General features: G+C 37.7%; 1 protein-coding gene across 2 annotated transcripts in view; it reads left to right on the forward strand.

Moving 5' to 3' along the window:
* The window catches only part of ST8SIA1 (ST8 alpha-N-acetyl-neuraminide alpha-2,8-sialyltransferase 1), a 171871-nt gene extending 157618 nt beyond the window's left edge, over positions 1-14253 (forward strand). The window contains exon 6 of one of the 2 annotated variants that reach the window (XR_009565436.1): positions 14118-14253. Coding sequence is in view for 1 of the 2 variants with exons in the window: in XM_060305959.1 (XP_060161942.1) it covers positions 1895-1910 (16 nt within the window). In the remaining variant the exon portion in view is untranslated. Of the gene's footprint in view, positions 1-1894; positions 2891-14117 lie in introns of those variants that run through there. The other variant, XM_060305959.1, reaches the window with a different exon arrangement.
* Positions 14254-24669: the final 10416 nt, after the last annotated feature.

A 24669-nucleotide genomic window follows, 5' to 3' on the forward strand; every position in this document is an offset into this window, starting at 1 on the left:
CACTGTATATATGTGCCACATCTTCTTTATCCATTCATCTGTCGGTGGACACTTAGGTTGCTTCCATGTCCTGGCTATTGTAAATAGAGCTGCAATGAACATTGTGGTACATGACTCTTTTTGAATTATGGTTTTCTCAGGGTATATGCTCAGTAGTGGGATTGCTGGGTCGTATGGTAGTTCTATATATATATATATATATATATATATGTTTTTCGGTACACGGGCCTCTCACTGTTGTGGCCTCTCCCATTGCGGAGCACAGGCTCCGGACGCGCAGGCTCAACGGCCAGGGCTCACGGGCCTAGCCGCTCCGCAGCATGTGGGATCTTCCCGGATCGGGGCACGAACCTGTGTCCCCTGCATTGGCAGGCAGACTCTCAACCACTGAGCCACCAGGGAAGTCCGGTAGTTCTATTTTTAGTTTTTTGAGGAACCTCCATACTGTTCTCCATAGTGGCTGTATCAATTTACATTCCCACCAACAGTGCAAGAGGGTTCCCTTTTCTCCACACCCTCTCCAGCATTTACTGTTTGTAGATTTTTTGATGATGGCCGTTCTGACTGGTGTGAGATGATACCTGATTGTAGTTTTGATTTGCATTTCTCTAATTATTAGTGATGTTGAGCATCCTTTCATGTGTTTGTTGGCAAGCTGTATATCTTTATATTGGTGCATGCTATTACTGCTTGGGCACTCAGCAGTGGTGGAAGCCAGGTTATTGATTCCATGCATAACGTCCATACCTGCTAGCAAAACAACTCTGTGTAGAAGCCTATAGAGAAAGTAGTGGGGTAACTGAGAAAAGAGATTAACTGGTATCTATTCAACATACTGTTTTGCCTCGATCTCTTATAAAGGTTAAGACTGAGATAGGACAGTTAATGCCTTGAAAGGTCAAGAGTGGTTATCAGTGCTTTCCATCATGGAGATGCAGCAATTTGTTCTCACTGAAATAGACATTGTTTCTGGATTTGTCTTTCCTGTCCTCAATGCTTCTGCCATCACCACCATGACTTATGTACGCCACCATCTACAGAAGGACTTATGTACCATATTGGCATATACAACACACAACATCCTTTTGACCACGGACACATTTTACAGCAAAAGAAGTATAGAAATGAGCTTTTGCCTATGGAATTAACAAGTGTTGCTCTTTACCATATCATGGGGAACACTCATTCTCAATGGAAGTGACACTGCCTCCACAAAAGGCAAAAGATTGTTTTAAGGGGCAAAAAAATCTTAGATATTATAATGATTAGGGGCGAAATTTTTTTAAATTTCCTTGGAATAAGGGTCGGGGGGATAATGAAAAAAGTTTGAGAAACACTGACCTAAAAGCAGTTGCCTTACAGAAAGCTGGCAGGGCCTAATAGAGATTCACTTTAAGGACCATCTGAGAGACAGTATCTTAGGAAGTTGTGGTACCATCTTACAAGACGTGGTGTACGTTTTGGACAGTAACCAGTTTCTTTTATATTTAGGTATTTGGATTGTATTTAGAATATTTGGATCTGGGGAACCAAGGAATGGAAGTAGAAGTGGCCACCGCAATTGTGATATGTAGTGCTTGTATAACTGTTTAATTCAAAATATTTTCTAATTCCCTTGTGATTCTTCTTTAACCCATGGGTTTTTAGAAGTGTATATTTTAATTTCCAAATATGTGTAGTGTTTACTAGTATCTTTTTGGTATCTCTTTCTGACTTAATTCTGTCATGATCAGAAAATATACTATGTATGATTTAAATCTTTTGAAATTTATTGAGCCTTGTCTTATGGCCCAGCTTCCATGAGCACAGTTGTTGGCAGGAGTGTGCTAAAAATGTTTACTAGGTCAAGTGTATCCTTACTGACAGTTTTTTCGGTTTGCTCCTTCAATTACAGAAAAAAGAAACGTTAAATTCTCCAAGTGTATGCCCATTCTCTTGTAAACTACATACCCTGAGGAGTCTGACTCCAGGTCAAACAACTGTCTGATCCTTCATGCCCTGACCACAGGTCATTCCAAGGCTTTGCCCGGCAGGCCTCGTGGGGACAAAGCTGTCCCGGCCACACCAGGTTTGTACAGAGCTGATGCATTGATTTTCTGGAGTGAATTGCAGTCAGGGGCTCAGGACCTCCTGGGACAACCATTCTCAGATGCATGTCTGCATTCCTAGCCCAATACATATCCTCCTAATCAGGGGTCTGGGTTAAGGCACTTTTCTCCACTTTAACTCAGTGCCTTTCTGCTCCTAGCCCTTCTCTCTCTCCCTCCTCCGGGCCCATAGGGACATAAAGAGGCAGAAGCCTTTTGCTTAGGGCTCCTTGGTAGTGAGATGACTCCCCCATCTGCACTGCATCCATCTGACTCTCGTCCAGTGCCGTCCCATGAGGAAAAGTGAAACCCTTAGGAACTGGTACTTGTTTTTGCCACTTGTTTGCGATGACACAATAAGTGAATAAAGGCTTACTTGCTACTTTCAAGTTGGTTCATTGTCCTAATTGATCACCTTGGCAGCTGACTGCTTGAGAAATAGTTTTTAAGACTGTTATGTTTTCTTCATGAATTGACCCTTTATTACAGGCTTCCCCTGCTCTCCAAAAGCAGAGCATTCTTACGAAACCTTTTGTAATGAGAAATGGCATGAAGTGAAGACGCAGTTCCCTTAGGACACATCTTGAAAACAGATGCACAAAATAAATTGAGATAAAGCTCAGATGCTCACAGACATAGTTCAAAGCTATGGCAGCTTGATGCTGAGATGTTGAGTGTAGTTCCTGGAGAAGGATCCTGGAGGTGCCACTGTCAGTGCCCGGGGTGTGGGCAGCCTCTATAACAGTTCACTGCAAAACAAAAGGAAGCAGCTGCACGGCACAGGGAGATCAGCTGGGTACTTTGCGACCACCTAGACGGGTGGGATAAGGAAGGTGAGAGGGAGACACAAGAGGCAGGGGATATGGGGATATACATATGCATGTAGCTGTATTTTGTTATACAGCAGAAACTAACACAACACTGTAAAGCAATTATACTCCAATAAAGATGTTTAAAAAAAAAAAGACAAAAGCTGAATGTTATTTTTAGTTTTTGCCTTTTTTTTTTGTAAAAGCAAAAATTCTCTTCAGAATTCCTTCCATTAGCGAAAACAGGTACTAATATATGTCTTTCATAGAAGCAAAATGGTGTAAAGCAAATTTTTGAAAAGTGGGGGATACCTGTATTAACATTTATAACAATATAAATATTATGCTCTAAATAAATATCAAGATAAATATATCAATAAAATGTTGTCCTTTACTTCTGGTCATAAACCTTGTTTCGAAGTCTACTCTGTCTGACATTAATAAAGACTCACAAGATTCCTTATGATTACTATTTTCATGGTATATCTTTTTCCATTTTTTTACTTTCCTTATTGTTATATTTATTTTTAAAATGCATCACTTGTAAACAACTTATAGCTGGGTCTTGTTTAGCTTTGTATCTATTTTGACAATTTTGTCCTTTAATTGGAATGTTTAACCCCTTTATATTTAACGTAATTGTTGATATGGCTGGGTTTAAGTTTGCCATCTTGCTATTTGTTTTCTGTTGGCTTGCTCTGTTCCTTTTTTCCTTCCATGTTGCTTTCTTGTTTTCTTTTAGATTAATCATGTGTTTTCTTAGTGTCTTATTTATCTCCCTTATCGGATTTCAATCTATGCTTTTATTTTAGTTGTTGCTCTAGGAATTATAATATGTACCTTTAATCACAGCATAACTTGAATTAATATACCACCTTATATATAATATGAGAAGTTTGCAATAGTATAAGTCACTTTACTGTCTCTCCTGTCTTTTTTTTTCCTATTGTTGTGTGTTGTGAAGTAAATGTTTGCATTCACCCAAAATTCATACATTGAAACTCTACCTACGATGTGATGGTATTAGGACATGGGGCTTTTGATAGTAATTAGGATTCAATGAGGTCATGAGGGTAGAGCCCTCATGAATGGGATTAGTGCACTTATAAGAGCCACCAGAGAGTTTGCTTCCTCTCTCTGCTATCATATGAAGACACAACAAGAAATCAGAAATCTGAAACCTGGAAGAGAGGCCTCACCAGAACTTGACCATGGTGGCACACTGATCTCAGACTTCCAGCCTACAGAAATGTGAGATTTTTTGTGTGTAATTTTTTTGTTGTTTATAAGCCACCCAGTGGTGGCTTAAAAAAGCCACCCAGTCTATGGTACTTTGTTATAGCGGCTCAAACTGACATGAAGACAACATGTGTATTATTACCATGTATTTTATAAACCCTGTAATACAGTATTGTTGTTTTGCTTAGTCTTTCAAAGAAATTGGGATATTAAAATATACTTTGCTTGTTTACCCCCATGGACTAATTTCATGCTTTATCATCCTTTCTGTAGAACTGGTATCATTTCTCAACAGCTTGATGAAATTCCTTTAGCTTTTCTGGTAGTGCTGGCAGTAAAATCTCTCACAGCTTTTGTTTATCTGAAAATGTCTATAGTTCATTTTCATTTTTGAAAGGTGTTTTACTGGGTATAGAAATATAGCTTGACAGTTTTTACTTTAACATTTAAACTATGTCATTCCATTGTCTTCTGGTTTGCCTTGTGCTTGATGAGGATTTTGCTAAAATTATTGTCATATATGTGATTTCAGCTTCTTTTTCACCCTCTAGTTCTTTTAGAATTTTTTTATCTTTGAGTTTCAGCACCTTGACAGAGGTTTTACCTTTGGATTTAGCAGCAGCAGTCTCCAGTTCTAGGCATCACCAGAATGTGCAAAACTATGTAAGTTCTTGTGTTTTTCAGGCCCAGCTTAACTAACCTTTTCACATCAAAATGGTTCTTATGGTGGTTTAGTAAGCAGGGAGATGTCAGGCCAAGTAAATTACTGTTGCACCTGAGGATTTTTCCAGTCCCCTCTGCTCCGCTTGCTAATAGCTTGACAAGTTTATTATTATTGTTGTTATCATTATTATTATTTAATAGACAAGCTACCCAAGATCTGTGTGGGACATGAACATTACACTTTAGTTAAAACAAAATTAGGTTGCTAATAAATTAGGTTGCTAATAAAAACAATTTTATTTTGGGGTATTTTATGTACCACACAATTAACCCGTTGTAAATGTACAGTTTGATGATTTTTAGCAAAATTTATAGTTGTGAAACCATTATCAGAGTCCAATTTTATAACCCTTCTATCATCCCCCAAAGTTTCCTAATTCCAGTAGCCAACCCTGGCTCTCAGCCCTAACCCCAGACAACTGTGGATCTGCTTCCAGCCTCTACAGTTTTGCCTTTTCTGGAAACTTTATATAAATGGGATAATATAGTATTCAGTCATTTATGTCTGGCTTCTTTCATTTATTAGAATGTTTTTGAGATTCATCCCTGTCATTGCATGTATCAATAGTTTGTTCCTCTTTATTGCTGAATAGCATTCCATTGCATTCATTTAACACATTTTGTTTATTAATTCAACAGTTGATGTACATTTGGGCCAGTTTAGGCCCTTGGCTATTTTGAATAATGCTGCTATAAACACTTGTGTGTATATTGCTGATCCACATGGTAAGATTTTCCTTTTAAGAAACTACTAAAACTGTTTTTCAAAGTAGTTATACACATTTTACACACCCAACATAAATGTATGATTGTTTCTTCACATACTCAATAAGAGTTGGTATTGTTAGTCTTTTTAAAAATATCCCTCTTCTCAATGGGTATAGAGTGAAAAAGTTCTAGAGAACTTCTGTACAACATTGTGCCTATAGTTCATAATATTATACTGCATACTTAAACCTCTGTGAAGAGGGTATATATCATTTTATATGGTTCTTACCATAGTAAAAAATTATAATGATAAAAAATAAAATAAATAAAAATATCCTTCTTAGTGTGTAATGGTATCTCTATGGAGTTTTAATTTTCTTTTCCCTAATGACTAATTGAGTATGTTTTCAGTGCTTATTAGTCACTTATATATCTTCTTCGGTGAACTGTCTATTAAAATCCTTTGCATTGCACATTTGGAGGGGGGAGTGTTTCCTCTTATTATTGAGTTCTTAGATTTAAAAAATATATTTTGTTTGCACATCCTTTTTCAGGTATAATATTTGCAAATATTTTTCCTTGTTTGAATTATTTCTTCATTTTATTAATGTCTCTTGAAAATAAAAAATGTTCATTCTTACGAAGTTGATTTTATGTTTTTCCTTAAAGATAGTGCTTTTGATGTCAGCTGCAAGTGAAGACACATGTATTTCTTTTTTTCAATAAGTATGTCTTTAATTTTATTCTTGCCTTACTGAACTGGCTAGAACCACAAGCACAATGTTGAATAGAAATGCTGAGAATATACATCTTTGCCTTATTCCTGATCTTAAATAAAAACATTTCATCTTTCAGCATTAATACAATACTAGCTCTAGTTTTTTTTTGTATATGCTACTTATCAGAATGAAAAATTTGAATTCTATTCCTAGTTTTTTGAGAGTTGTTACCATGGATGACTATTGCTACTTACAAATGCATTACTGTGTACCTATTGAGATGAACAACTTTATTTTCTTTATTTTATTAATGTGGTGTATTAAATGAATCAAGTTTTAAGATATTAAACCAACCTTGCATAACTGTGATAAACTCCACTTTCTCATGTCGTTTAAAGTTTTTATGTGTTTCAGGATTTGGTTTGCTAATATTTTAATAAGAATTTTGTTTCCATGTTCATGAAGAATGCGTTCATTTGGATGTTTGCTTCCTTGTGATATCTTTGTCTGGCTTTGATATTAGGGTAAAACTGACTTCATAAAATAAGTTAGGATGTGTTTCTACCTCTGCTTTCTGAAAGCAGAGTGGTACAGCAACTATGGAAAACAGTACAGAGGTTCTTTAAAAAACGAAAAATAGAGCTACCATATGATCCAGCAATCCCACTCCTGGGCATATATCTGGAGAAAACCATAATTCGAAAAGATACATGCACCCCAGTGTTCATTGCAGCACTATTTACAATACCCAGGACATGGAAGCAACCTATGTGTCCATTGACAGATGAATGGATATAGAAGATGTGGTACATATATACAGTGGAAAGTTACTCAGCTATAAAACAAACCAAAACGAAATAATGCCATTTTCAGTGACATGGATGGACCTAGAGACTGTCATACTGAGTGATGTATAAATCAGACAGAGAATGACAAATATATGATATCACTTATATGTGGAATCTAAAAAAATGATACAAATGAACTTATTTACCAAAGAGATATAGAGTCACAAATGTAGAAAACAAACTTATGGTTACCAAGGAGGAAAGGGGTGGGGAGGGATAAATTGGGAGACTGGGATTGACATATACACACTGCTATATATAAAATAGATAACTAATAAGAACTTAATAACTAAGAAGGAACACTACTCAATACTCTATAATGACCTATATGGAAAAAGAATCTAAAAAAGAGTGGATATATGTATAACTGATTCACTTTGCTGTACAGCAGAAACTAACACAACATGTAAGTCAACTATACTCCAATAAAAATTAGTTTAAAATAAATAAATAGATAAATAAATACAAATAAAATAATTTGAAAGGAAAAACAAAACTCTTCTTTTAAAAAATGACAGGAAACCCAAAATTACCAAATTCACCTACCAATATTTGACAAGTTTAAAAATTAATGCAGAAATCTAGCAAGGTTACCAGATATAAGATCAACATATGAAAGTCAATTTTATTTTTTATCACTACTACTTTCTAACAGCTAGAAAATACAATTTGAAAAATAAAATTACTTTATTTCATAGCAACAAAAATAATGAAATGTCAATCCATGACAAATACAACAAAAATTTCAGAGGTCTTTTACAAAGTAATTATAAAATTTATTGACAGTAAAGAAGATCTACATTAATTGAGAGATGCACTATATTCATGAACAAAAAGATTCAATATCTTAAAGATGTCATTGCTCCTAAAATTGATCTAGACCTAGAGAGTTTGTTGTGTAACTTAACTTGTAATTTATATGGAAAAAGAAAGAATCAAGAATAGCCAAGGCAACTCAAGTTAGTTTTCAATGAGCTTCTCCTTTAACCATTAAGATACATGGGCATGAAATGCATCAGAAATCAAACTACTGTGTGAGTTATGGGTAGCTGTTGACACCAATTCCAAGTAACTTTTAGCTAGCCCACCATTAACTCAACCATTATCCATCCAATTATTTTGCCATTTATACATAATGCGCTTTTGGAGAAGATCTCATTGTTAGATTTCATGTTGTGTCTTAAATATATGGAGATAATTGTTCGGTCATCAGTAATTATGCATATTATCATAGTGACATGCTGATTTTTTCAGTTTATTGAGAAATAATTGATATACATCACTGTATAAGTGTATAGCATACAGCATGATGGTTTGATTTGCATATATTGTGAAATAATTAAAATAAGTTCAGCTAACATCCATCTCCTTATATAGACACAATAAAAAGAAAAGAAGAAAAGAATATAATTTTTCTTCTTGTGATGAGAACTCTTAGGATTTACTCTCTTAATTTTCCTATATATCATACAATGGTGTTAGCTATAGTCATATGTTACATACTTAGTACTTACTTATCTTATAACTGGAAGTTTGTAGCTTTTGATCACCTTCCTCCAATTCCCCCTCCCCCTCCCCTCCACCTTTGGTAACCACAAATCTGATCTCTTTTTCTAAGAGTTTAGTTTTCTAGGTTTTTATGGGGTTTTTTTAGATTCCACATGTAAGTGAGATCATATAGTATTTGTTTTTCTCTATCTGACTTATTTCACTTAGCATAATGCCTTCAAGGTCCATCCATGTTCTTGCAAATGGTAGAGTTTCCTCGTTTTTGTTGTTGTTGCTTTTATGGCTGAATAACATTCCATCATATATATATATATATGTATATATATAACATTATATATATAACATTCCATCATACATATATATATATACGTGTGTATATATATATATATAATATATCACAACTTCTTTATACATTCATCCATTGATGGACAGTTAGGTTGTTTCTATGTCTTGGCTATTGTAAATAATGCTGCTATGAACACAGGGGTGCAAATATCTTTTCCAGTTAGTGCTTTTGTCACCTCTGGGTATATTCCCAGAAGCAGAATTGCTGGATCATATGGTAGTTCTATTTTTAATTCTTTGAGGATCCTCCACACTGTTTTCCATAGTGGCTGTAGATACGCTGATTTTTATTACTTGTGCTCACTATCTTGATCTCTTTAATACTTCTAACATTGTCAATATGATTTTGAGAAGTGTTTCTACCTTGAGATTCACCAGGATTTTCAATTTACCATTATTACTGTTTCCATTTTTACCTCAAATGAATCATGTATCATTACAAGTAAACCACTTCTGTTCCAAAAAATCAGGAAGGTGCTGACAAGTTAACATCTTACTGATAGTCTGCGCAATGCGCAAATAGGTCACATCAGTCACTCATTACTTTGGAGTTTCTTTTATCTATTCAGAGGGAGAGTTGCACATTTTCCCACTTCTGGCTGCATTGCTTGGCACATAATAAGCAATCTTTTTGCATGTATCTCAGTAATAGAATGCAACACAGCTCTATCGATTTCTGGGTCTCTTCCCTTCTTAGGCCTTGTAGGAAACTTGTTGTTTTGCAGCACAATCTGGAATTCTTTCAAAAAATAATCAATTTACACGAACTGATTTACATCCCACTACATAATTTTCTTGCCTTTTTTGCATACACAATAGCTTTGTGTTTTAAAGCCAAGTATGGCTCTGTCTTTCTATGTGTATGTGTATGTGTGTGCATGTATAAATATAGATATAGATATGCAGTTAGTGTATCTTAGTATATATCTTTTAAAATATATTCAAGCGACAGTTAAATTTAACAAACTTGCTAGAAACAATGCTCATAACTGATGTGAGGAGTGCCATAACCGAGTGTGCACACATGTAGGCAGTGGCAACAATGCCATGATGACTGCTTAGCAAAGAGTGACCTTGAAAGGCATCGATAAGACGTTATTTGTCAGAAATGTTAAAATGTGAAAAGACATCTTAGAATCAATGCCACACTTTATCTTCCATTAATGGGTTGAATGAAAAGGCCTTTGGGAAGGAGTCAGAAGCATAGTCAGTGCTGCTGTCCTGGAGAATTAATGAGTTTTAATATTCGAAACTGATCTTTCCCCTCAGAAGAATAAATCAGAGAGATAAGAAAAGAAAAGCATCTTGAATTAAAGAAGTGAGTCCAAGATCATTCCCTTGAAAACTTGCTTAAATTCCTGTTGATCTGGGCTCCTTCACACAGCTCTTTTTGCCCACTAGGGGGCTCTCACACACAACAACACGTCAAGTGAAATATTGATGGCCTAGATTTTTTTTGTTTTTGTTTTTTTTTAATGTCATGTTCCCTCAATAAATATTTATTGAGCATGAGTTGTTAGGCATTTTACTGAACTTTTTGAGGAGCATAAAAATTACTATGTTCTGTACTCAGCTTGTAGGAGATCTATTGATAAGGGAGATAAAACATGTATAAAAATTAAAATAGGGCTTCCCTGGTGGCGCAGTGGTTGAGAGTCCGCCTGCCGATGCAGGGGACGCGGGTTCGTGCCGCGGTCTGGGAAGATGCCACATGCCACGGAGCGGCTGGGCCCGTGAGCCATGGCCACTGAGCCTGCGCGTCTGGAGCCTGTGCTCCGCAACGGGAGAGGCCACAACAGTGAGAGGCCCGCGTACCGCAAAAAAAAAAAAAATTAAAGGGAGGCATGAGACAAGTGTTGACAAACTAGAACAAAGAAGTATAAAAATTCAAAGGAGTAGTGAGCCCTTGCCCAGTTTAAATTTCTTTGACTTGAAAAAAGTGTCATCTCCCTAATGCAGTAGCCAGCCCCTGTGTTTCAGGCAATCGTCCTCTCTGAGGTTTGTGGGAGGGGTAAGAGCAGAAGCAACCACCTCTTGCTAGTGCCTTCGAAGGGCAGCTGACGTAGTGCTGGCAGCACGTGCTTATTCTTGTCTTTCTCTCCCTTCTTCCCTTTTTTTTTCACAGAATTCCCTTCTATCTTTGTCTTCTTTCTTGGGATATTCCAAACCATAATGATCTGTCAGCAACTCTAATATACAGTCTTAATCTTAAGGGTTGCATTGTGGACTAAAGAAGTTGTCCACCCCAGTTTCAAGGTAAATTCTGTAACATGTTTTTCTTCCCAGGGAATTATTGTGGCCATCAACACCTCTTACTAATATTACTGTATGTACATTTTCCAGTGTTGCCAAAATTGCAATGAAATGTTCATAGCCCCCTGAATTAGAGAAGCAAACTGGCAAAGCAGGAGCAGAAATAAGCCTGCAGAAATACTGTCCTCCTTCCATTACCATCATGCATATGCATTTTTGCCCACTTTCTACCCAGGCTATTTTCTGGCCTTACTTTCTGAGCTCCTAGACACACCCCAAAGCTATAATCTTTGGGACATTTTGAAGTTTTTCCCGAGAATCCAAGAGGTCTACTCAATTCTAAGAGCCCAAGGAAAAAAAATTCTCTCCTTTCTCTTTTGGGTTTCCTTCTCAATTGAGAAACTGCTATTTGAAGATTCATTTTAATTATTTATTTAAAAATCCAAATTTAAAAGAACCATCGAACTTAAAAAGTTGTAAAAATCCTACTCCCATATAACCTTTACTCAGAGACAACAGTCATTAATGTTTTGCCCATATCTGCTTTATTTATCTCTCTAATCATTGCCACTATTATTATTGATGAAATATTTGAGAGTAAATTGCAGACACAATAATCCTTTAATCCCAAATTCTTCAGTGTATATCTCCTAACAACAAAGACATTTTCCTGCATAACCATAGTGTAAAGATAATTTCAGAAATTTAATGTTGATATAACAGCATTATCTTACATAAGTTTCTCTTCATATTTTATCAATTGTCCCATTTGTGTCCTTTATAACTGTTTTTTTTTTTTTCTGTTCTAAGATCCAATCTAGGAGCACATATTGCATTTAGTTGTCATAACTCTTTAGTCTCCTTCAATCTGGAACTATTCCTCTGTCTTTAACATTGAAAAATTTTAAGAGTTCAGATCAATTGACTGTCTCTGAATTTGGGTTTGTCTGATAGTCTTACATGATTAGATTCTGTTAATGCATTTCTTGGCAGGAAGGCTACATATTCTGCAACTATTGTATCAAGAGGCATATGATTCCCCTTCTTAGGGCTTCAAAAGTTTTTTTCTTCCCTAAGCAATGTGAGAGTGTTCATTACCTCACAACCTCACCAAAAAAGTGTGTTGTCAAGCTTTTGAATTTATTGCCAATGTGATAGGTAAAAAATGGTATCTTAATATAGTTTTAAAAATCTTTTTTGAAGTAGAATTTAAAAGTAATAACATGAATACATTTTAAGTGCACAGTGTGATGAGTTTTTGACACATGATGTAAGGTATAGACTATGTCCATCACTCTAAAAAGTTTCTTGTTCTCCTTCTCAGTAAATTCCCCCAATCCTGGCCTCAGAAAAACACTGTTTGCTTTCTGAAACTATAGGTTAGGTTTTTGTACTCTAGAATTTCACACAAATGGAATCATATGGTATGTACACATTTGTGTTTGGAAGGAAGAAAATACTGGTAGTATCCCTATGGTAGATTAGAGATTTCTCATTTTTAATATAATCCAATTCAGGATAAATGGCCTGAATATATATAGATTATAAGTAAAACTAAATTCCTCTAATTTTAAATAAAATGCAATTTCTAGTTGGACTTTTAAAATTGGTCTTCTTACTATGCCAATGTACTAATTCCCAAAGAATGGCAGAATTATAGCATCTGTAGGAATCGCAAGACATCATTTTTATAAGTTCTATCCTTACTGTCAAATAACTTTTTGTAAACCTTCTGTGACAAGGATTCTGTACCTTCCAAAGAAATTACTCTCCATTTTAGAGTAAGCTTCTTTCTCCCTTGGAAAGCTATATTGGGATCAGTGGTTAGTTCTTAAAAAGAAAAGAACTCTGAGTACAAAGTTTAACTCTACCTTTCCAAATAAATGTATTCTGAACAAGTGTTGTAAGTGTTATATAGCGGAGGGGTATAATGCTGTCATTTATTAAATTGTCTTTTCTCTCTGGGTTCTTGATTTGTCAGGGGGCACATCGCGCCAATGATTTTATTGAAGAGTTGATCCCATACCGTCTTAACTTTTCACTGTGTCATAGGTGTCTCTTCCAAGGTTTAGGAGAAAAAAAAGTAACTGCATCTTTGATACTTAATTTAGCACTGATTTCACTCTGTGTTATGGCTGCTTTTAGCAACCTTTGAGACTCTGTGTATGAGCCCAGTGTACAAACCGAGCTGATGAAATAAAGGAAGATCCACGTGATTGAAACATCTAATAACCCTGGCACAAATCAATCCCTACCATACTTGTATTCAAAGCTAAGCTTCTGGGCTTCCCTGGTGGCACAGTGGTTGAGAGTCCGCCTGCCAATGCAGGGGACAGGGGTTCGTGCCCTGGTTCGGGAGGATCCCACATGCCGCGGAGCGGCTGGGCCCGTGAGCGATGGCCGCTGAGCCTGCGCGTCCGGAGCCTGTGCTCCGCAACGGGAGAGGCCACAACGGTGAGAGGCCCGCGTACCGCAAAAAAAAGAAAAAAAAAAAAAGCTAAGCTTCTTGGTTGCTATGAATCAATACACGTGAGAGATTCAAAAGAATCAATACATGTGAGAGAACAGCAATTAATCGTCAGTACTAGAGAGATATTCACTGTTCCGGTATAAAACACTTTCCAAAACTGAACCTCATCTTCATGAAGTGTTATCTCTGATTCAATGGCTAAATGAGGAAATAAAGCCCTGATATTTAAAGTCAGTGATGCTTTGGTTCAGTTTGCTTTTCAGATGGTACTTTTTTTTTTGGTTGATACAAAATAACACACGGAAAGGACACGGGGAGGAGAGGAGCGTGGCAGACCCGGAAGGTGGAGAAAATAAGGGCATATTTAGCCCCTGAAATGACAAACATTAAAAAATCGATAACTTTAGGGTCCAAGATGGCGGCGCCCATATGCACTCTAGAACTGGAAGCTGCCGGGCGTCTCGCGAGACTTGAACACCAGCGAGGTCGGCGCCGAGAACCGGGCGGCTCGAGTCCGACTGGGCAAGGGGAAGAAGCTAGTGAGCTGCGAGGAGGCGCAGGCGCCTCACCACGTCACCCACCGCAAGGACTGGCTATCACTGCACACAGGTAACGTGGATGGGGAGGGCCAGGCTACGGAGCTAACGGTGGAAGATGTTTTCCTTCGCCAGTTTCTGCTGGGGGTCTTCCCCGGCTGCCTCCCTGACCAGCTTATTCTAAAGCGCCAGGCTAACCAGGTGGAGATTTGTGCTCTGGTCCTGAGGTAACGGCCTGTGCACAGGTTCTACTTCCTTGTGGGCTACGGTGAGACTCTGCTGTCCCACTTTTACAAGGGTCCTGTGCATCTCCAAACTGTGCCCTCAAAGATTGTGTATATCTAGGACAACTGTCTTTTTTTGCGTCAGGCTCTAGCCCGCAAAGGACAGAAATTTGTGGAAAAGGACTGAAGTAGAAATAGGGGAAATATATCCCCTCAGACTACTGAGGGGATGTATTTGTCTTCAAAGCGGCTGTTGAATAAATAGACTCTCCATGTTGTCTTGCCTCTGGGTCTGTGTAGAGAACTAGAATAGGGTTTCTTTGAAGATGCTCCAGCGTTCCCAGGAAGGCTGCCAGTTACCTGAGGTTTAGGTAATAGCTACAGTTCAGTGAGTGTCTTGTGCCAGTCACTGTGTCAGGAACTTTACCTGAAGTTCTTTGTTTTCTCTTAAAATGGAAAGATCCGTTTTTGGAGATTATAAAGCATGTTAATTTTTAAAAATAATAACAGTAGGGCCAGGTATTAAATCAGCCATGGAGCTTGTAATTCTACCCCAGAGAGAACCACTGTGAATAATTTGTTGTATTTTATTTCCAGATGAACTTTCATCCCCCATACTGTACTGCATATTCATCATTTACTTAAAAAGCTTTTAACTGTGCAAATAATAATAACTTTAGCAAGAAAGACACCAACATAATTACATGATATTCCAATAGTATGGCCTTATTAATTTTAAAACTGCTAATTAAATTTCTAAATAAAAAAACTTTTAAACAATTTATAAAGATAAGTGATTTATCAAATAATTTCAGTAGCATTGGGTCAAGACCCACTTCATATTGAAAACACACTCACATTAAATAGGAAAGAGTTTGCAGTAATCTTTGATTTCGGATTCTGGATATAGAACTATTTTCCTCGATAATTTTAACAGCTTCATTGAGGTACAATTGGTATACAGTCAATTGCACATATTTAAAGTATACAGTTGGCATATGTACACACCTGTGAAAAACATCACCATAACAAGCATATTAATCACACCCAAAAGTTTCCTTGTACCCCTTTCTATGGCTGCTTCCTGCCTCTCCCCACCTCCTTCCCAGCCCCAGGCAAACACTGATCTATATTCTGTTATTATAGACAAATTTACATTTTTTAGAATTCTCTAGAAATAAAATCACACAGTATATACCCTTTGTTTTCTGACTTTTTATCTAGCAAAACTATTTTGAGATTCATCCATGTAGTTGCATGTATCAGTTCTTTGTTCCTTTTTATTGGTGAATAGTAGTCTGTCATATGGCTATACCATAGTTTGTTTATGCATTTGCCTCCTGATGGACATATGTTGTTTTGTTTTTCAGTTTTTGGCTATTACAAATCAAATCGCTATGAGCTTTATGTATATGTCTGTGTGGATGTTTGTTTTCATTTCTCATACCTACATGTGGAATGTCTGGGTCATGCAGCAGGAATATGTTTAACTTTTTAAGAAACTACCAAACTGTTTTACATCCCCATTGCTTCTTAGATCTACTATTTTGTTCTTTATTTTTTTTCATAATGGAAAAGAATATTTATTTGTTTATTTATTTATTTATGGCTGTGTTGGGTCTTCACTCTGCTTGCGTGCTTTCTCTAGTTGTGGCGAGCGGGGGCTACTCTTCATTGCAGTGCACGGCCTTCTCATTGTGGTGGCTTCTCTTGTTGCAGAACACTGGCCCTAGGGCACACGGGCTTCAGTAGTTGCAGCGCGTGGGCTCAGTAGTTGAAGCACATGGGCTCAGTAGTTGCGGCGTGCAAGCTCTAGTGCAAACGGGCTTCAGTAGTTGTGGCTCACAGGCTCTAGAGTGCAGGCTCAGTAGTTGTGGTGCACGGGCTAAGTTGCTCTGCAGCATGTGGGATCTTCCAGGACCAGGGATTGAACCTGTGACCCCTGCATTGGCAGGCAGATTCTTAACCCCTGCCAGGAAAGTCATATTTTGTTCTTTTGTTTCAAGTTGAAAGTAAGCCAGCTCCCATTAACTCCATCTTTGCCAGAAGCCTCCTTCAACTTATATTAAAGGCAAGAAAATGCTCCATGAGAGAAAAATAAAACAATGAAGTAAACAAATAAAAACAAATATTCATGTGCTAATACTGCACTGTAATAATCTGAGATCAGCTGAGAATTTGTCCTACCAGTGAGGACAGTTTAACAGTGTCAGAACTCTCTCAGCAAATTCCTCAGTATCTGTACTCCTTGGCCCAAGATAATTTTCTTTTCACTTAGACAACAGTATGGGTTTAGACTCCAGATGAGGACCTCCTCTTGAATGTGGAAAATGGAAACTGGCCCCTCACAGAGAAACCTTTCCTGACCACCCAAATTAAAGTAACCCCCTAGTTATTCTATATTGCATCACTGTGGTTTTGTTATTTGTATTTTACTTATCATAACTTGATATTTTCTCATTGTCTTTTTTTTTTTTTTTTTTGCGGTACGCGGGCCTCTCACTGTTGTGGCCTCTCCCGTTGAGGCGCACAGGCTCCGGACGCTCCGGCTCAGTGGCCATGGCTCACGGCCCCAGCCGCTCCGCGACATGTGGGATCTTCCCAGACTGGGGCACGAACCTGTGTCCCTTGCATCGGCAGGCAGACTCTCAACCACTGCGCCACCAGGGAAGCCCTCATTGTCTATTTTTTAAAAAAATTATCGGTCTTCTGAACTAGAATTCTCTCCATGAAAGTATATACTTTACAATCATATTCAGATTCTATTTCCTGTAGCCAGAATAATGTCTGGTGCATTAGAAGTGCTTGATAAAATATGTCAGAGGAGTATTTTCTGACTCTGACCTTGGAACAACTGTTGCTTTAAAAGAAAGTGTTCTAAAAGAAAAGGAAACATAAAAAAAATTAATATCACAAGGCAGCTCCATATTCACTGACGTCCACATTCCTTGTGACTTCATTGTTTGTATTACCTGTGAACCTTTCCTGAAATCTTATTCTTATCTGATATCTTTCTGTCTGTTACTGTTCCTGTTGCTTCACATTTCCTGTTCTGGGGTTTGTTTTATCCTGGCACTTGAAGTCACTGTCATACCCTCCCTTGGTATCAACATCGTGGGAGAAAGAAAAAGAAATCTTTTTCCTTGAGATTTTTATTACTGTAAACAGCCACTGCACTTCATGTTGTGTTTTGTTTTTTGTTTTTTTTACTCCCCATATCCTGCTACCAAATTGCAGACCTTCTCTCTTTCACAGTCCTATACCTGAAAACACATTTCCATTTCCTCAGCTTCCTGCTCAGTTCAAGCCAAGCTTTTTGAAAGATGCCTTAATTGGTCTATCTGCTTCGAGTTCTCCTTTTTCTTTAGTTAATTTCATATATGACCCCCAGATAATATTCCTAAAGTAAATTCTAAATGTATTATCCTTCTATTCAAAAAACATTAATTATTTCCTAAGCAAGGTGGCAAATTAGGAGCCCACGGTTCTAATTTAGATGGGATATATGTTTTGTTTGTTTGGCTTACTCAGTTTTTAAAACACATTTTTTAGCCATTGTTAAATAATCAAAGGATTTTATGTCAAAATCAGAATTTCTAATTTTCACGAAAACCTAAAAGATCTGCAAGTACTGGGCCCAGTCTCTCATGAGGCAGTAAGGAGCTGAGTGTTGAGTACCTCCAGAGACAAAGCAAATCCACTCCAGTTTGTCTGAGTCCTCGCTCTCCCTATCTATTCCTGATGCTGGGACCAAGTGTAGTTTGTTATTTATGGTTGTGTTTGTGCTGTTGTTTTTCTTAGAGCGGAGAAATATTTCTCTTTCCTCATATCGATTTCAAACATAAGAAGATGAAAGATAACCTGAGAAGCTACATATTTAAATTATAATTGAAAGGCAACATATTTGCTTAGGGAAGTGAAGATAATTTCTAAGTGTTTAATATAAATTAAGTATATGTCTGTGTCTTATACTTGGCCCTCTTTGCCCACATACTTTACTTACCTGGCCTCTGTGAGGGTGAGAATTTGAGACCCTTTCCTGTTATATTTCAGATTGAGAACAGACTCCTCACTTGGGCATCCAGGACTGTCTGGGGCAGAGACCTGGACAGTCTGACTTTTAACCTCATCTTCTACTGCTCCTATCCTATCTCCAGCCCAAGTTGTTGTAGCTGCACTTCTCAGCCACTGTCCTCTAGGCCTAAATCTCCCTCTTATCCCCAGTACCCCCCACCCCACCTCCTTTCCGAAATCCTGGTCCACCTACCCTTTGTCTGTGAAAATCTTCGAGTCCCTGGTCAAAGGCCGCCCTCTCCAGGAGCCGTTACTGACTGTTCATCAGATGTGCTCTCCCTTAACTCAGCTGACAGAGCACCGTGTTTCTCCCTCACTTATGGAGCCTGGATCTGCTCTTGGTTTTAGTTCCCCACTGGAGGTCATGTCTAGGCTTCTGGAAGGCCCCAAAGATGCAAATCTTGCTTTCAGAAATGGAGAGAATAAAGAGAAGTTACTTATTAGTACATTAAATAGCAGACCAAAATTCTGATATTTACAGACTACTGAGGACATTTTACTCATACATGAGCACAGACGTGCACACACACACACATATACACACACACTTTCTCTTCCATGGATACGACTAGGAGGGCTATCACACAATGATTCAGAGCATGTGCTTTCAAGTTAATCATATTTACCACTGACTGTGCTATTCTAACTAAGTGTATCCTTACTTAATCCCATGGAGTCTGTTTCTTTTCAGTAAAATAAATGAGTTTAATAATATTTCTTTCACAGTGTTGTTGGAAAGGTGTGCATATAGAACACAGTACTGTGCCTGGCGTGTAATAAGTACACTGTAAATGGTACTTGTTGTGACAGGGGTAACATTTTAAAAAATAATTTCTATACTTTCCTCTTTTGACTTTCTATGCACATGAACTTTACCTCAGTGCTCTCAGAGGTAGGAAAAGAGAATTATGCTATGTTACAAAAGAAAGCAAATAAAAGATCATTTTCCACATTCGACATTGAAAATAGAATTATGCATTAAGACATAACCTAGTGAACCAGATTATCATTTTGAAAGAAGGCTTAAACGTTTCCTTAATATTCTTCCCTCCCCACTTTTTTTCAGCTGTGCCATGCAGCTTGCAGTGTCTCAGTTCCCCAACCAGGGATCGAACCCCGTGACCTCAGCAGTGAAAGTGCAGAGTCCTAACCATTGGACCGCCAGGGAATTCCCAAGGCTAGCTTCTTTATCTTCCTAACCAAGCCTTACAGGTTAGGGTCTTCCTTAAGGGGATCTAGACAAGAAGACTAAGGAAGAGGGTCTGCCCCTTTCTGGCCCCAAGGGATTATGGGAGGAAGGAGAGGGAGTGAGAGAGGAGTTCAGGGTTTGACATGTGTTGCTGTTGGCAGTTGTCATTTCTCAGTCATCACTGTCACACACACTGATACTCTCCCTCCCCTCATTCCAATACTGCTATTGGCTCAGCCATCACACCCACAAGCGTTCCCAACCCTCTCTCAGGCAAGAGGAAAGCATTCCTCAGTATGATGCTGGAAGGCGTTTTCCTTCCCAAACAATTAAGAGCTATTTTGGCCAACTTTCAGTTCTTGAGCTATCAAGGCTCTCTTGCAGGACCACTCAGTACTGCATCCAAGCACATTTCTTGCTGATGGTCAACGAGGCAACCTTTCAGACCTTTTCTATCTCAAGATGTGTTCATTCAAAATTTAGCCTTCATCTCCTCAATTTTGAGGATATGAGGATGTTGTCTGTAAAAAAAAAAAAAAAAAAATTCAAGGCATCATTAACATGTATGTAAGTAAGAAACTGATACTTGAAATTCCTCCAGACTGAGATAACTACAATTGAAATTTAATGCTTCTCCTTTCATATATGTCTTTCTGCATATAGACATACATATATGTCTATATAATTTTACATAATTTATATCATGTCATGTTTGCTGTTTTTCTCAGAAACAATCTTCTTGTTCTTTTTTAATTACTTCTCCCTCCCTCTTTCTTCTTATGCAGTCATAACGTCCATGTGTCATAAATTTTCATATCTGTCTTTGGCTCATATTGTCATATACAGACAAATACATATGTGTACCCATACATACATGTGGAGAAATGTAAGGCTTTGGGGAAACTGCTTGCTTTATAAAAATGGGATCATAATGTGTACATTACTTTTTATGCTGCTTATGCCTGTAATGTATCTTTTTAAGGTAACATAATATTTCACAGTATGACTGTATCCAAATTTATACAACCACTTCCTTTTTGATGGAAGTAAGGCTTCTATTATATATTTACTTTGATTTGGATCTGTAGTTTGTCTCATGCTTTCTGTCAATTTTTCTTTTTTTAAAATCAATTTAAAATCTTTTTATTATAGATAAAAATGCTATCTGCCATAGTGTTTGGAAATATTTTCACTATCTTAATTTATCTTGTAATTTATAATGGCTTTTCCCATTAAACATTTTCTATCTAGTCAAATAGGTCTACTTTTTCTTTTACATCTTGTAGTAAACTATTAAGCCTCCTGGATCTGCCCTCCATTTTTATTATTAATGCTTTATTTCTTTTAATTTTTGCTCTGCGTTTTGTGATTTTTCTTCGAGTGGCTCTTACAGGTCACCTGTTGGTTATTCATGAGGAGCCAATCTCTCCTTTGATTTACTTGCTGACTTTGTAATTGTAAATCATTTTTAAAGGTCTTTTTAAAAAGGTTTTAATAGAATCTCCCTAAATGCTCTTATTACTTATTTTCTAAATTTAAGTTGTCACTTATCTCTACCAGCAATTCTAATCCATGAAATTCTTCCAAGTCTGGGAGTTCTGTTCGTTATTCTTCTTTCTGGCTGCTGGCTGATGGATTGTAATTATCCATCACTTATTCATGGTTTTACAGCCTTAGGGCTCAAACCAAGCTTTAGGGATCCCATGTGGCATAAACCTACCAGTGGCGGGAGATGCAGCATGCTCTGCTCCTGTGGGCCAGAAACACACCTGCTGACAAATTGTCAACATCTGATCAAGACACCAGGATGAGGCCTCTCTCCTCCCAAGTTTCCTCACTGCAAAGACTAAAGTCTCAAAGTATCAAAGAGAGAGAAAGAAAGGAAAGAAGGTGGAAGGGAGAAAGAAGGAAGGTAGAGGTAGAGGTAGACAATAGGCTTTTAAGAATCTTAAGGGCGTGACTCTCTTATCTGCTAGACAAAAAGGCTTCTAAGAATCTCAAAGACATCATCTCAAAGCACGCTGTTCCTCATTCCAAAGAAGAATGGGGCCTATCCCGGAGATATTTATGGGTGTGTCTTTTTGTCACATGGACAGAGCAACAATAATAATCACAGAAAGCTTACACCATTTTTTAAGAGCATTACGTTGGCAAAAAAAAAAATCAAAACCAAACAAAAACAACCACCTACTCAGACTTCAGGGACAGAGACAGTTCAAAAGAAAAAGAGCCCTTATAACCCCTGACCTTCTACAGGCACGAGTCGGTCTGAGAAATATGCTCAGCTGTGAAGAGTGCTATTTCTTAAGGAGGAAAGATGGCTCAGAGTGCAGAACCGAGAGCCCGGGAAGCAGAGCCCAGAACTTCAAAGAATCACTTATAGGGAGGAGGATTGGACTCAACAAAATTTCTCTAGCTCACTAACACTTATGTGCTTCCTATTCTTCTCCTTTTTACATAGAAATGTCTCCTACAGTTATCTTCTCCCTGTCTTAGCATTGTACATTGGGTGTGTATCAGAAGATAACCTGTCTCTTTAATTCACAGGTCTTCAGATTAAGAGAATCATGCTCTAGGAGCTACACTCGGGGACCTTCAGTAGAGGGAGCTGTCCCCAAGGAGCTCCATTTATATTTAGACCTGATTTGGGTAATGAGATCACAGGCTTCAAGCCTGACCTTGATGACTTAATAGAGTGAGGATTTGGAGGTCTTAGGAAGGTTGTGAGAGCATTTTGTTGCTAGATGGGAAATGAATCATGGAGGTTAGAGGAAGACGGTAAGAACCAGTTTCCCATGACGGCCCCCGTGAACTACACTTCCCAGTATTCAAATTCTGTGTAGTTCTCTCCCCACTGAATCTGGGCTGGCCCTATGTAGCTCATAGAATGTTGTTGAAGTGTTGCCACATGACTCGCAAGAGTCTGTCATAAGAAGCCTTGTAGTTTCTGCTTTGGTCTCTTGGAACACTCATTCTTGGAATGCTGTCTCTTATAATCCAGCTGCCATGCTGTAAAAAGCCTGAACCGCATCGAAAAGCACATATAAGCACTGTGATAGAGAGCCCCAGCTAAACTACAGCAAACAGCCAGATCAGCCGCCAGCCATGTGAGCAAGCTGTCTTCTATGTCAAGCCCAGTTAAGTCTTCAGAAAAACCCAGCGCTTACTACCATCTGACAGCGACTACACCAGAGGCCTAAGCGAGAACTACCCAGCTGAACATGGTCAACCAACAACAAATGGTTGCCTTTAACTCATTACAATTCATAGTGGTTTGTTACCAGAAATAGGCAAATAGAATACAACCAAACACTTTTCCAGTGTGTTTGCAGCCAATTGACATACTCCTAATCAAGTGTGACAGTATCACATGCTGGCAAGAGTATGAATCAACTAGGATTCTTATATTTTGCTGGCAGGAGATTCTAGGGGATGTACAGTCCTAGTTGTTTTTCTTAATATGACAGATTTATTTATATAAAATCACATACCCCAGAATCCACCCGTTTAAAGTGCACAATTCAATGGTTTATAGTATATTCACAGAGTTGTGCAAGCAGATCACAGTCAGATTTGGAACATTTTTATCATCTCAAAAAAAGAAATCCCATATGTATTAGTAGTCACGCCCCATTTCCCTCCAACTTCTCCAGCTGAAGGCAACCACTAACCTACTTTTGTCTTTGTAGATTTGCATGTTCTGGGCATTTCATATAAATGGAATCATAAAATATGTAGTCTTTTGCAAATGCTTTCTTTCAGTTAATGTGTTTTCAGTGTTTACCCACGGTGAAGCATGTGTCAGTATTTAGTTACCTTTCATTGCTGAATAATATCCCATTTTATAGTGTGATAGATGGAATAATGGCACTCAAAAGATGTCCATATCCTAATCCCCAGAACCTATGCATATGTTGCCTTATGTGGCACAAGACAGTTTGAAGAAATAATTAAGTTATGGATCTTGAGATGAGGAAATTATCCTGAAGTATTTGGGTGCACCCACTAGAATCACAGGAACATTGTAAGAGGGAGGCTACAGGGTCAAAATTAGACAGGAAGTGATGTGACTATAGAAGCAGGGGGAAAAGGTTTGAGATGCAAGGCCATGAGCTAAGGAACGAGGGAAGTCTTTAGAAGTTGGAAAGACAAGGAAATGGAATTCCTCCCCACAGCCCCAAAAAGGAGCACAGCCTTGAGAACATCATTTTAGGACCTCTGACCTCCAGAATTAAAATACTATAAACTTGTGTTGCTTTAAGACACTGTTTGCAGTGTTACAGCAGCAACAGGAAACTAATACATACAGATATACAGCATCATACATATATGTGCATGTATACATCTATCTCTATACACACACGTTTATATTCATATATATATATATATATTCATTAGTTGATGGACATCTGAGTAGTTTTCACTTTACGGCTACTGTGAATAATGCTGCTGTGAACATTTGTTTACAAATTTTTGTTTGGACATGTTTTCATTTGGGGGTATATAGTTAGGAGTGGAATTGTTGCATTATATGATAACTCTATGTTTACCATTTTAAGAAACTGCCAGACTGTTTCCCGAAGCTTTGTACCATTTTATATTCCCGCCAGCAGTGTTTGAGGGTTCCATGCTCTCCAAAATTGTCAACATTTGTTATTATCTGCCTTGTTTATTATAGGCATCCTGGTGGTGTGAAGTCATCTTACTGTGGTTTTGATTTGTATTTCACTGATGGTTAATGATGTTGAGCCAATTTTCACGTAGTTATTATTCATTTGTATATCTTTGGTGAAATGTCTATTCAAATTTTTTTCATTTATTATGACAAAAAATTAGAAACAAAGTTTCTACAGTGAGAATTGATTAAATACATTAATTAAATACAACAGAATACTAAGGCTCCACTAAAGATTGTGCTTACCATATTTATAGTGTG

This window comes from Globicephala melas, chromosome 10, assembly GCF_963455315.2.
Source record: "Globicephala melas chromosome 10, mGloMel1.2, whole genome shotgun sequence".
Taxonomy (NCBI): Eukaryota; Metazoa; Chordata; class Mammalia; order Artiodactyla; family Delphinidae; genus Globicephala; species Globicephala melas.